The sequence below is a fragment of the Patiria miniata genome, unplaced genomic scaffold, assembly GCF_015706575.1.
Source record: "Patiria miniata isolate m_02_andy unplaced genomic scaffold, ASM1570657v1 HiC_scaffold_30, whole genome shotgun sequence".
Taxonomy (NCBI): domain Eukaryota; kingdom Metazoa; phylum Echinodermata; class Asteroidea; order Valvatida; family Asterinidae; genus Patiria; species Patiria miniata.
The window spans coordinates 3,491,040-3,504,825 of record NW_024037070.1 but is presented as its reverse complement, the minus strand read 5'-3'; the positions used below and the strand labels follow the sequence as shown (position 1 = coordinate 3,504,825).

Below are 13,786 nucleotides of genomic sequence, written 5' to 3'. Positions count from 1 at the left end.
TTGACTTGTGATTTAACTTGTGATTGACTTGTGATTGACTGGTGATTAACTTGTGATTGACTTGTGATGGACTTGTGATTGACTTGTGATTGACTGGTGATTAACTTGTGATTTGACTTGTGATTGACTGGGGATTGACTTGTGATTAACTTGTGATTGACTTGTGATTTGACTTGTCTTTTGACTTTTGATTTGTATTGTGTTTGACTTGTGATTGTTTTGTGATTTGACTTGTGACTGACTAAGACAACAACTCTCTTGGTTTCTACTGGTCAGTAGTTAGTAGAGAACCAGGCATTGATTGCTTCCAGTGAAATATCCAGGAAGACTCCAGTGACTGCGTACTGCTCCTTGCTGTGATCCTGCAAAAGGAATGCACACAAGGGTAACTTGTCAGGTCTGTACCCTGGTGGTAGGAGTAGGGGCATTGGGGGGGGGGGGGTGTTTGAACCCCCTTTGCTTGCTTGTAAGTTCCTCTTTTTTCTTTGTGTAGCCTCATGATGTACAAAAAGAGCCAGTGCAGTGCATGTGTGAACACCAGACACCGTAGCCTTCGTTAGGATGAGCAAGTAACTTTGGGCAGCTACTCGTACATCCAAAGAGAAACACTCAAATATAACAATTGACACAAACACACAGTTGTGAATTTCTATACGCCTGAGGACAATGCTTTGTGTTTCCCTTTGTACTGTTAAAATAACACTCTCCCATAGACTAAGCGCATAGCTGTATGATCGAGGACCGTTTTCAACAAAAGAGCCAACGTTCGAGGACTGAAAGGATCTTTTGTTCTCCCTTTGTGTGTCTGTCCTCTATTGTAAAGCTATACATGTACACTGAACTCTTTGTTTTAGACCCACCCAAATTAAGTTGATTTTGACACTGCCTTTCTCTCCACTGTGACTTATTACATAGGCTTCACCATCATAGCTGTAGTTCACTGCAAAAATATGAACAGAACTCATTGTTTGTTTATTTAGTCTAAATGATAAACTGATTTTTTTGTAGACAGAAGGGAAAATCCCCTTGGGAATATACACAAAACTAACATAAAAATAGTGTAATACTAGAAAGTTAAAAACAAAAACACATAATGTATTATTAGAGTAAAAATCCTGTAGGTGTTGTTTTAGGTCTCCCCCCCCAAAAAAAATTCCCTTTTTTGGGTCAAAAAGACATCGTTAAGGGTATTTGCACACGAAAGTGATTTTATTCCATTCTGTAGAATTTACAACAACAAAAATTATAACCATCTAATAATTTAGAGCCATTTAAGTACTCTTAAAAAAAAACTATTCCAAAAAAAGAAAGAAAACACCCCATTCACAACTCACCTATGGAATCTACTGCTTTCGCAACCTTAACTGGGCAACTGTGAACAAAACAATTGGAACAAATTGGACATTTTTCTCAGCATTTACAATAACTAAAACCTCAAAGAAGAGAATTGTGATCTTAAAGTAATCCTTTCGGTAAAAAAAGAGTGTCCAGGCAGCTAAACGAGTGAGGGGACAAAACTGTACAGTTTGTCCTTTAAGTACCCTGCTATGCCCAGTGCAGTTGGCAAAGAGAATTATCAGACCTTTCAAAACATTTTAAATTTGCCTGACTAAAAGGGTTTTGAAAGGTGAAATAGTGCTGGAACTTTGGGACTTTTCCAAAGGTGAAGCAACTCTGTGGGCAATTTCAGTAAGTTGCATTTCAATACCTTTCGAAAGGAAATGAAAGGTGTGGCAGTGCAGTAACAATAAATTCTGGAGGATTTTAAAAGGTCCAGCATTTTTTCCTCCAATTTGCCAGCACCCAGATTTTGAGGTGTTTTGAATGGTCTAACTACAGTTAAAGGGCCCATGAAGTAAATGTTTTAAGGAACATAATTTTGTGCAACTTTCTATTCCTCTTGAATGTATGAAAACAATTTGACATGCCTTTTTTGTGAATTTTATTGAAGAGTGCACTTCTTTAAACATTACAAATTGTCCATGCTTTTCAAGAAAACCGAGGGCGCTTTTGTTGTGATGTCATTTCAGGAAGACACTGTTCAGTTTAGGGGTTTCTAGTTTCTGTTTTCTGAACCAAAGAAATTGCTTATTGAATATATTTGTGAGACAAGTTTGCTCACTGGCCTACTGCCATGTACTGCAACAAAAACCAATCACCAAAGAAAAGAAAATTTACAACAGCAAAACATTAAAAATTCTGCCAACTTTTGGTGCTGAAATAGCTTGGACATTGGGGTTTCTGCCTGAAATGACATCACACATTTGCTCATGAATATGAAAATTGGCACAAGCAGAAAAACGGGCACCAAAATACCCTTGGAAATAGCAAAACAAACATTGAAAATGAGGTTAAATAGGACACAAAGGTGTATTTCCCAGGATTGCATTACCAAAAATTACATTGTATGGGCCCTTTTAAAGAAGCAATGAGTTGTCGTTATAGGCCAATCCTGGCAAGCTACCAATTCTATCACGAAGGCCCCCATCAATGGTGAAAGCATGGTGCTAGCTATTGTTCAGATAATCCGCCACGGGGCAGTTGCTTTGTACAATAGTATGTACAATAGTTTCTCCATTGAAGGGGGCCTCGTGAGGGTACATTGATCATGTGCCTGGATTCGTCAGTAGGGGAGCCAAAATATCACCACGATAAAAAGGTTTTCCTTACCTAAGGCACCAGAAGGGCTTCAAGAATTCATCGTGGATAGTCACATCAAGGATACAGAAATCCTGGAAATATGATCAGAGATAAACAAAACTGATATATTTTTTTCTCCAAAATGATTCCAGGACAGACATCTTTGTAAAAACTTTATCCATCTCTAACATGAATTTTAAATTTTGTTTAATTCTAATCTACAATTACAACTGTACAACAGTAAGCACTGCATAAAACACCTAGCTGAGAAAATATTTTTTGTTTGTTCAAGACTTTCCAAAAGAAAGTAGCGTGTTTGATGCACAAATAATCAGTCAACTTGGTTTTCTCTGTCCCATAAACTTCCGCCGAGCTGCCCTCCCCCCCCCAGGAAAAAAGCACGAAAGGGAAGCCCTTTCCACGCACCTAAAAATGCTTTTCAAAACTTTCAGGTATACCATCATGGTTTTCTTTCTCATACTGAGGGTTTTTTTTAAACTGAGAGGGAGGGTTTGGACTAAACTTCCACTCAGACAGATCAATACATACTTGCACTATGCCTTTGAATAAATCTGATTTCCATGGCAACTGCAGCTTTTTCGACGCATAGGAATGATCGCTGATGACATCTGGCTGGACTGGCGTTAACCTGGCAAATCCTTCCTCTGACAAATATGGAGAAAAGATCAACCATTTATTCTCAATTAAAACATATTATTGTGATAATCAGTACTACTGCAAAATTAAATTTAAAAATTCAAGTGTTCGTGTTTCTTAATTCGATTTGACATTCCATTTTCATCAGATAATTTATTAGCTTTTAACTTAAGTTAATTTTTTGGGGAGATTAATTTAGTGTTTCTGGTCTAGTACAATCCTTTGCTTTTTAACACAAAGTGCCCCAGATCAATTTTTCTTTCGAATTACTGAAAACGTAGGCGTGAAGATAAGAACACCAATAAACCAAATAAAACAGATTCCATCTTATAATAACAAAAATAAAAGCAACAACTTTTGAGCAGTTTAAATCCAAAATGTATAACTATTTAAATTAACAACAAAAAATCTTGCATTGAAATGTATTTCTCCACCTTTTTGTTGCTTGACGCAGTGGACATTTTTGAACTGTTGTCCCCACAACACACTGCGCTGGTTGCGTAGTTCTACTACACAAGTGTAATCATGTAGGCCTAGAAAACAACCACACAAAAGTACATGATCATCATTTCATGGAATCAAATGTTTTACAAAAAGTTACAGAGACGGTTATGGTCAAGATCAGATTTACAGTGATACGGTCCAAAATCACATTTAGTTTGAGGATCTGCGCAATACACACATTTGTGACGTAATCTTTAGCCTCGCTTTGCTTACATATCTGAATTTGCATCATACTGTAAAATTAAACCATTTTTTTTTAATTGTTAAAAGTTGAACAGAAAAATTGGTTTTGAAACAGCGAGTAATTTATAGTTATACATGTACAGTACATAGTACGCAACGTGCATCTAATGCATACTAACAATTTCCCAATCCAACTGCACTTTTACTTTTTAAAATCAATGCTACTAGAAAAATATCATTTCGGGTGGGGGGGGGGGGGAGGGGGGCATACCATGCTTACCGTATTGTGGGTCTATGTCATCAGGTTTGGGCTTGTGAGATGGTACTATATAGGGCCTGTTTAAAAAAAAGAAATACAAAGTTTGTCACGTGGCTAAAACATACATGATTACACTTGGGGGAGTCAGGTTGGCGTAGTGGTACTTTCCCCGCCTTCCACCGCTGTGACTCGGGTTCGAATCCCGCCTGGGCCAACATGTGGATTGGGTTTTCAGTCCCTACCTGATTCCGTGGGTTTTCCTCAGAATATTCTTCTGGGCTTTTCCTCCCACCTCTAAAACTGTAATTTCTTCTCATTGTCTTCTCTCCACAGGTTTCTTCAGGCTTGCGAGCTACAGTGCCTAGGGCGCTTTTGAGGAATCCTTGGTTTCATTACCAGAAATGATTAATAATAAAATAATAATAATAATAATATCTGCAGCCACTATGACATTGCTAATAAAATGTGAAATTGACACGGAACATACTCAGACAAAAATAAATAAGCACTATAAATTTGGAGTTGTCATATTCTTCCAATTACTTTGTCACAGAATTTGACAACTTGTAAACGAAAGCTCATTTTAAGGTTCAGAATAAACAGTTCAATTTGCCTGGGCGGTTTTTGTGTTTAATTGCACCCTCTGCTATTGAATGGAAAATTTATGAATCTACAATTGTTCAACAACATTTTATTTTTTTGCTGGCCATCAAGTCAAAAAGAAAACTAAAATACAATGTTTACCTGTTAAGGGATCCTTGTGTGCATCTGTGTACCAAGCCATGGTTGTGTAGGCTAGCTGAAATAAATGCCAATTCTCCTCCATCCTATCATATCAACAATAAGCCAGCTTTGAAATTCAAACATTTTACAATTTTTCACATTGAAATAAATACAGCAGATATTTCGTCACCGACACCACGAAGTAACACTCTACGTGTTAAACCATATTTTTTTCGATTTTCAGGTTTTTTTACATTTTTGAACATTATTCATCAAGGCCTACCACTGCATCAAGTTTCAAAGCTTCAAGAGCTTTACTTTAATATTTACGCTAATTATCCATGGCAACCTTTGCGCAAAAGTGACGCTTTTCGTTTTCACGAAGTAGCACTCAAGTTCCATTTATCATTGCAATGCATGGCGCGCACTCTGCTCAAATGTAAGCAAAAACGTTTTCACGAAGTAACACTCTCCTTGTATGAGCGCGCGCGCGCTGACCTGAAGTTGCACTTTCCTCGTGTTGTATACATTGAAGAGTGTTTCATTGTACAGTTTCTTCGGTTTCAGGAACTAACACTCACCATTTTTCTCTTATTTCTTGTTGATTTAATACACAAACGGGTGAAAAATAGCAGATTTAATAAATTGTTAATCAAGTGTTCACAACAAGAAACCCAACTGAAAATACTCTGCTGTTTTCACGCAAAGTGTTGTTTTAGAAGGCGTTCAACTTTAGATGCCGTTTTCTCTGATCGCTAGTTTTTACTGGTATGTACGTGGGTGTTACTTCGTGGTGTTGCTGACGATTTGTACATAAGTCTAGGTGCAACAAAATCTGCTATCTGCAATTTTCATGCAATGAAATAAAGGATGAAAATGTAGTTCACAAACAACTTGGAGCATTATTAACAACAACATTTTGTCTTCAAACTTTGTTTCTGTGCATGGCTCATTTCTAAGCTGGACAGCTCTGTGAACTTGGCCTATGATTTCACAAGAAGCCTCCTTTAACCAGACTCATCACGATAAACTGGATCACTTTCTTAGATCATTGTTCAGAATCATCATTTCAATGAAAATCAACACCTTTGTAAACATTCATTATGGAACACAAACCTTCCAAGAGGCCACAAGAATACTCTGACCTATGACCCTGAGGTCAATGAGGTCATCATGGGCAACTGGTTGATGATTGGTGGACAGTTTACCCAAGTGTAGGTCATGTTGAGCAAGGAGAGATCTTTGACATGGACTGTAAGAAAACACAAAGAAATTCTAAGTTTTTCAAACCTTAATAAGAATAAACAATTCTCAATGTAACATATTTCAGAGGTCATGGGTCAAGTCCAATTTCAGTCATTTCTTCTATTTATCAAATATTGTAAACCTACTAAGATTCATTTGATGGTTCAGTGGATTATTCAAAACTTTGTGAGAGATTTCTCCAATCTACTATTTCCCATCATGATACTGTTTGGCTTGTCCATTAGCCTATTTGAAGTATGGCGGACACAACATGGGGGCGCTGTTTAGTTTGGGTAAATACAAAAAACTTGACCCAAATCAACCAATGCCCTTCTATTGTGTTTGCCATATCTCAAGTAGGCTAATGGCCACAGAGTCAGCATGGGTTACATAGCTTTGGAGAGAGTAGGCTTGCACAACTCAAACATTCTGGGAATTATTTCAACTCAAAAAGTCGAGATTCTGTTTGGAATTGACTTCCAGTCTCCCTTGGCTGAAGAATTTGTTCCGAAGTCACAGTTTTTATAGACAAAACAGATCTACCACCTCTCCTGATGCGCTGATCTGTTTTGTCTATTGTGTTTGCCATATCTCAAATAGGCTAATGACCACAGAGTCAGCATGGGTTACATAGCTTTGGAGAAGTTTTCTTAACAGAGAAAATGACACTTTGGGTGCTAACTACAGGGATGGATAACTCACTAGGTAGAGCGTCAGAACTAAGTGTATTCTGAAGATTGCATGTTTGAATGCAGGACTGATTTTATTTTGAATGTGCAAAATACATAGCATCTTTGCTTGTGCATCAGACACCATCAGCAATGCACTCCAGAGTCTCACTCAGTGGCCTCTCCTCTTCGTAAATGAGGAGGGGTGTACTTGTGAACGTGGTCCATATCCTACACCTCACCTGTTATCTGCTGCACTGCCATCCTTCTTGAAGAACACAGGTGCCTTGGCGATGATTGACAGGCATCTCAGGCTCCTGATTGGTGGAAACTGCAGGTGGTACCACCTGACAGTGCTGGAGGTGGGTAAGTGGTAACCGTCTGACTGAGCGAAGGAGTGGTCAGCCTTGTCGTTGTCTCTCAGAACCAGCTCCCAGCCAATGCCGAGTTTTCTGCAAGGCGAGAGAATTTATAGGGATCACTGGGTCTGTTTAGAGAGTAGGCTTGCACAACTCAAATATTCTGGGAATTGTTTTAACTCAAAAAGTCGAGATTCTGTTTGGAATTGACTTCCAGTCTCCCTTGGCTGAAGAATTTATTCCGAAGTCACAGTTTTCATAGACAAAACAGATCTACCAGCTCTCCTGGTGCGCTGATCTTTGGAGATCGCTCATCTTCACAACTGTCACTTTTTTTTCAGAAAATTTAATAAACTTCAACAGAATTGACCCGCATAAAAATATGGATTATGTTCGGGTCTGTGTTTGAAATTGATTTTTTTTCTCTCTAATTCTGGCACAGAGAAATTCCCAAGCCTATCAAAAAGCATTTTGATAGTTGTTAAAACCCACCTAGTTCCCCTTAAGTACGCCACTGATTGAATGTAGCTGACATTAATTGATGACATACTTACTGTATTGCTTTGTCTGTGTTAGCTGGCAGGTGGGTATAGGGACTGGACTTGCTAAGGAGCGTCTTGATCCTCGCATTGCGTCTTTCTATACACCTGTCCAAACAAGACCAATTAATAAGTAGACATCAAAGACATCACTTAACACCATTTGTGGTGAAAAGAACTGGGGTCCTCCCCCACTATTACCCATACACCCCTCCAAAAATACACCTGTCTTTCTATACACCTGCCCAAACAAGACCAATTAAACATTAACAGACAACAATGAACACCGTTAGGGGTGGGGAGAATCTAAGGTCCTCCCCCACAATTCAAGAACAACTGTCCATCAATAAGATGTGAAAAGAGGAAATTCTCTAAAAAATGTCTAACATTCCACCAATGCAAAATTCGATCACAGCTAGTCTCCTCTATGATTGACGACAAGAACACTTACTTGTGAATGCATTTGGCTTTCCAGCTGGACTTGGGGTCAGAGGATTTAGCAGATTGGAGCCGACGTTCTGCCAGCTCACTCTTGCTGGCAGCATAGGAACGATACAGTCTCTCCCATAGTGAGCTACATGAAGACACAAACAGACAAGGCAAGGCTTAACATACAAATATTGACTGCTTTAGGCAGCACAGTAAATCTGGTCTCCATAGCTGGTATGATGAGCATACAGTTCTTTCCATAAAACTGAAATCTTCCACTGTTCACTAAGAGAGGCTTGATCCTGATAAAATCAAGCTACATATCCATCATGTATAATTTGATGCTTTCTGGGAGTGAACCGGTATGTATTCCTAATGGCATTAAAATGCATTTGTACGTGTTCCAAATTTATGGAATTTTCAAAACATTTCAGTCTGAAAACACTCCTTCATGCACAATTTTTAGCTTTAAAAATTCGAAAATTTGCAAAAAAGCCTTTGTTTTTGTTCTGATTTTTTTTCTCCCTAGTTTCTTCTTTATTTTTCGTCAGCTTTATTTTTGGAATTATTAAAAGAATTGTGAAAAACCTTTTACTGTTTTAAACACTCTAAAAAGTGTCTGCAAAAGGACCAACAAAACATAAACATTTATAAAATGCAAAAAAGCCCTGTGTTCTGTTTTCAAACAGACATACAGCTCTAATTTTTCATTTTCAATCTTGGTCAAGGTATCGAGCCTGATACTGTGCAGCAAATATTACTGCTGAGCAAATAAGCTGAGATTCAGTCACAATTAATAATACATGTACATGCCACATGAAAATCTATCCGCTAACTATTGGTGCTTACTACAAAAACATTTCTACGCTTAGTAATTTTCTGAACTAAGATTTCAATCTGGAAAGACACAGACTTGCAAATTCCCTAGAGGTATTGACTCCAAATTGAATGCTGCTGCGTGAACAAGGTTGAAACTTTCAGCTGCACTGCAGACCATCATCCCTGGGAAGGGCCTCAAGATATTCTCCCATGACATATTTGAATTTTGTAAAATACTGACTCGTCATTGGCTAACTGGTGCCACCGCTTGCAGACACAGTCACAGGTCACCAGGCTGTCAGCTGGCAGGAAGCCAAACACCTTCAGCAGAACTTCATCAGGTAGACTGTAAAAAAACAAACCCACAAAGGTGGGTAGAATGCATTATCCTGACGCCACCTTTTCTCAATACAACCTAACTGAGGGTTAGTAGTTGCAAATATGTTGGGGGGGGGAAAATGTCCTGATGCCACCTTTTCTCAATACAACCTAATTGAGGGTTAGTAATTGCCAATTTGGGGCTACGATACTTTTTCAATTTTATCAGAAAATTAAAAGGAAGAATTTTTGTAAGAATCCCAGTAGACAATTTACACAACCAAGGACAGGGGTGTGAGTGACCACTGTTACAAATAGCTGAAAACAGCTGGAAAAAGGTGTAAAAAAGCTAAACTTTGGAAATCTCCTATACTTTTGTACACAGCAAGTGAGGGAAAAAGATGAAAAAAAAAAGCTGAAATCCAAAACAAAAAAAAGCTGAGATCGGCTTTAAAGCTGAGATTTCACACCCATGCAAGGAATGTCAATTTTCGATTAATTTAGTATTCGATTATTCAGACTGCATTTCACCGAATTTTCAAATATTCAAAAATCGAAACTCTCTGATAAAGTTTTACACACGCCAGTCAAAAGTTGCAAAGCATGCCGGTTTAACTTTGCATGTGACGATCGTTATTATGGACGGCTGGAGTTCTTTTACAGACAGCAATACATACTCATCAACATTTGCTCTTCTCCTTCCTGACCCAATTGCACTCCTTCCCTTCACAGCATTCACCCCTCTGGATTTAGAAGATCCACTCGCTGCTGATGACTTCCTTGGAGATGCATCAGTCTGGTGCCTCTGCTGAGCGTGACTCTTACTGTCATGTAATTGAAGTGTTCTCATCTGATCTGTGGTGCGTGGTTCAAGACTGCATGCAGAAATAAATGATAAAGAAAAACTGATGATAGCCTATCTCAGTATCTGAAGAATATTGTCCTGTTGAAATTGTTGAGTAGAATTCTTCATTATTTAACCTGAATGCCAAATATTAAAACTTCTCTTACAAAAACAGCAAATGTCACGGATTAAAAAATATACATGTACCTGTTGGAAGATAAATGCAGTAGGCCTATTAAACACTTACAGCAACCACATTAAACCTTTTTGATATACACAATGCATCTTGGGTATTAATGACAAACAAACCTTCGCTCGTACCCCCGCCCTGCAAACTGGACGCTGGGAAGGGCCGACGAATTAAAACTCTGATTGGATAGATTTTGCGTGACCTGTGACCTACAAGTCATCACGACCATGACCCTGCAAGGATTGAAACGGCCGTTAAGACCGAGTCATTCATCACTCTTTTATTCCCATTCATAAAAGCGGCGCCTTTTTTTGGTTGAAAAGCATAATAATGTAGGAAAATCTGTAAAACTTATCTGTTTTGTAAATTTTCAACTCCCGTCAGTTGCTCAGGCTCCGTTTCGAATTCATGAAGGGCCGACGAAATGCATATGATTCAACGCTCAAAATTTTGTCCACATGGTCCGCAATGAAAAGAAATCACATCCTTTTTGGATAGTATTTGCGCACATTGGCTAACGGCCGTCTACAGCTGCAGCCAGATGCTTTATACATACATGCAGGTCATGATAAATTACGCAGAATGCCATCCCCACTTCCTTCACAAGATTCTGTGAAGCTCATCTGCCCTTCCCAGTGCCCTGTTTGCAGGGCAGGGGTACAAGCGAAAAAACAAACCAGGCAATTTGCGTACAAACCTATGGGCAGTGAACCAGTTACAACTGTCATTTGATTCCTCTTCATTACATATCAAGAATTTAATGATCGTCTGTTCACACATCATGGTGTTTGTAATTAAAAAATATGATTATGTCAAAAATCATAAATCCCTCAGACTGAAAAAAGTTTGGGGAATCCCTTTTCAGATACCAATTTCATTACTCATGAATAAATGCATAATGACCCTGCCAATATTGGCCAATCAGAATCAGGATTTCAAGCTCACACCACCAACACTGACCAATCACAATTGTTCCTGTGGTCATGATGACTCGACTGGTAGGCCTAGTCCGAGTAACTTGGACCCAACTTATCACCTTTTTTAACATTCGGACATGGACTATCGCCAGACCATGTCTGAATGTTAAAAAGGCGATAAGTTGGGTCCAAGTTACTCGGATAATGGTAGGCCTACGTCCTTGAAAAAAAATTCCAGATTATGTCTTCTTTAATTTCTAAAGACGTGCAGTTTCAAAATCTGAATTTTATTTCCAAATTAATTATATTTCTATTCTAGTCCGAGTAACTTGGACATGTTGGACCCAACTTATCGCCTTTTTTAACATTTGGACATGGTCTGGCGACTATCGCCAGACCATGTCCAAATGTTACAAAACGTCAAAAGGCGATAAGTTGGGTCCAAGTTACTCGGACTATTTCTATTCTAATAATAAAAAATATGCTATGTACTTAATTTTGGAAAGTAGGGCCTAATTTATACTTTGACTGGTTCATTGCCCCATACTATAGTATAGGCCATACTCATAGCCAGCTTGTGATAAAATGCATGCTTTGCTTCTTGTTCATCAGAGTAAATAGACATTACGCAATTGCAATTAGGCAATTGTGAAGTTCGGTGATGAACATGATCTTGTACAAACTACAAAACAGCCTTCGCAAACAAGCTCTACCGATTGTTGGTGTTATGTCCTCCGGTATGAGTGCCACTCTTGTGTGAGGCAAGGTAGTTTGACAACTGTTGGTTATGTCTGAAAACGGACATTTTTTTTCCAAAAAGGAGTAGCAACCGCCCGGCAACAGACATCAACTATTTCTGCGAAAATGTTCAACTCTTGAGGGCGCTATCACGCTTGAGCGCGGTGCCGCGCCGGCGAGCGATCTTCGCGAAAGGTAAGCCTTGTTGTAATGAGACTTGAGAGGGTAAAAAGGGAAGATTCTATAGCGATTCGTTTATTAAGTCGATGAATTAATCGGACCCTTCACCTGAATTCGATCGTAGAGTCACTGAATCTATCAAGTTGACGTTTGATGAAACTATGTAACCAGTGCAGTGGCCTGATTTAACGTGCTGAAGTAACATGCGCAAAATAGTTGTGATTGACAACACACTGCCAGTGCCATGACTGCCTGACATGGACTGCAGCCGTCTGGCCCGGTCATACTAAACAGCGTCAACACAGCGTCAACACACTCCAAAGCGTCAACACAGCGTCAACACAGCGTCAACACATCCAAAATGCATTAAAATTGACAAAAGCAGTATGTAACCCATACAGTATGGACAGAAACAAGATTTGTGCTTAAAATCAATAGGTTAAACGTCTGAAAATCGCGATTTTTAGTTCAAGAAAATTGGCTCTCCGTGCCGCTCCGAAATCGGCTGCCGAACACCCGCCATGTTGCCTCAGTGGCAGCGCGGACCATACCATTATTCTAAAGGGTGATAGCGTTGTACAATAAACCAACAGAGAGGGACGCGGCCGGGGTCGCCAGTGTTAAAAATATCTGCAAAGACCAAAACATAAACACAACTCACAAAATAATGATCTACCACTCCTCCGATCCTTAGTCCTCACACAGATCTGGTATCCCTCTGTCTAGTCTGCAGCAAGGCGCCCTCTGTTGTTTATGACAAGATAATGTCATTACCTACACACCCCTACTTGAAATGGTGTAGTCCAAGCTTTGTGCGAAGTCAAGATGGCGGACAACGGCCGTGCAAGTTAAGGTCATTTTTTTCGCGTGAAAATACGATATTTTTAACAACGAAATGGAAACTCAATCCAATGGAAATTCTCTTTTATTATATGTTTCACAATTATATGCCCTTTTTGTCAATTCAGAATGTGTTTTGGATGTGTTGACGGTGTGTTGACGCTTCTGTCATGTGTTGACGCTGTGTTGACGCTGTGTTGACGCTGTTTAGTGCGACCCGTCTGGCCTGGAGGCACTGGCAATGCAAAGAGCTACACAGCGCTCGCGCTGATGCTTGCTGAATTTCCTGAAAAGTTGCATTCCCTGAATTTGAAATTATGACTGGGTTTTTTTCCACTTGATATCCACTATGGAAATAATGGAAGCTGCTTAAGCTACCTGGTCATGCTGTTGCTGGTTAAAGAAAATAAAAAGAAGAAAAAATCGAACTTCCTACCACAGTACCAGTACCGTACCTACAACTTACCAATTAGCTCTACTGAGTGGAGCGTTGAACTACGGTACCCTCCCTGCTCGGTTTACTCCAACTGCAATGCAACAAGGAGTGTTGAGCAGTATTGATGCAGATGCAGAGGGTACCGTAGTTCAACGCTCCACTCAGTAGAGCTACTTTCTAACATGCCAAAATGTCATAGGAACAGAATTTGACATTATTTATGGGGGTTACTTGTGCATAGATCACCATCCTTGCGACCATTTCACCATTTTCACTAAAAATACACCCCATCGTGCTA

General features: G+C 39.3%; 1 protein-coding gene across 2 annotated transcripts; it reads right to left on the bottom strand.

The window, feature by feature from the left end:
* Nucleotides 1-123: 123 nt before the first annotated feature.
* On the bottom strand, nt 124-12,182 carry LOC119739161 (F-box only protein 15-like). 2 transcript variants are annotated; one of them, XM_038213992.1, is made up of 15 exons: nt 12,008-12,182; nt 10,021-10,221; nt 9,267-9,371; nt 8,229-8,351; nt 7,793-7,885; nt 7,122-7,331; nt 6,083-6,218; nt 4,988-5,070; nt 4,265-4,320; nt 3,732-3,830; nt 3,190-3,305; nt 2,671-2,732; nt 1,335-1,372; nt 861-940; nt 124-362 (listed from the first exon to the last, which is right to left on the bottom strand). In XM_038213992.1, exons 1-15 carry the CDS (start codon nt 12,139-12,141, stop codon nt 273-275), a joined length of 1,626 nt encoding a protein of 541 aa, XP_038069920.1. In that variant the 5' UTR covers nt 12,142-12,182; the 3' UTR covers nt 124-272. The 2 variants fall into 2 exon arrangements, with proteins under 2 accessions (XP_038069920.1, XP_038069921.1); XM_038213993.1 differs by having other exon boundaries at nt 10,021-10,218.
* Nucleotides 12,183-13,786: the final 1,604 nt, after the last annotated feature.

Bases quoted from the DNA above. Each gene is read 5' to 3' on its own strand.
- LOC119739161 (XM_038213992.1), bottom strand. From the start codon at position 12,141: ATGTCTGTTGCCGGGCGGTTGCTACTCCTTTTTGGAAAAAAAATGTCC. The intron at 7,886-8,228 runs GTAAGTGTTCTT...TTGTTTGGACAG, and splicing joins AAAGCCAAATGCATTCACAA to GTGTATAGAAAGACGCAATG. The intron at 363-860 runs GTGGGTCTAAAA...TTCCTTTTGCAG, and splicing joins TCAAAATCAACTTAATTTGG to GATCACAGCAAGGAGCAGTA.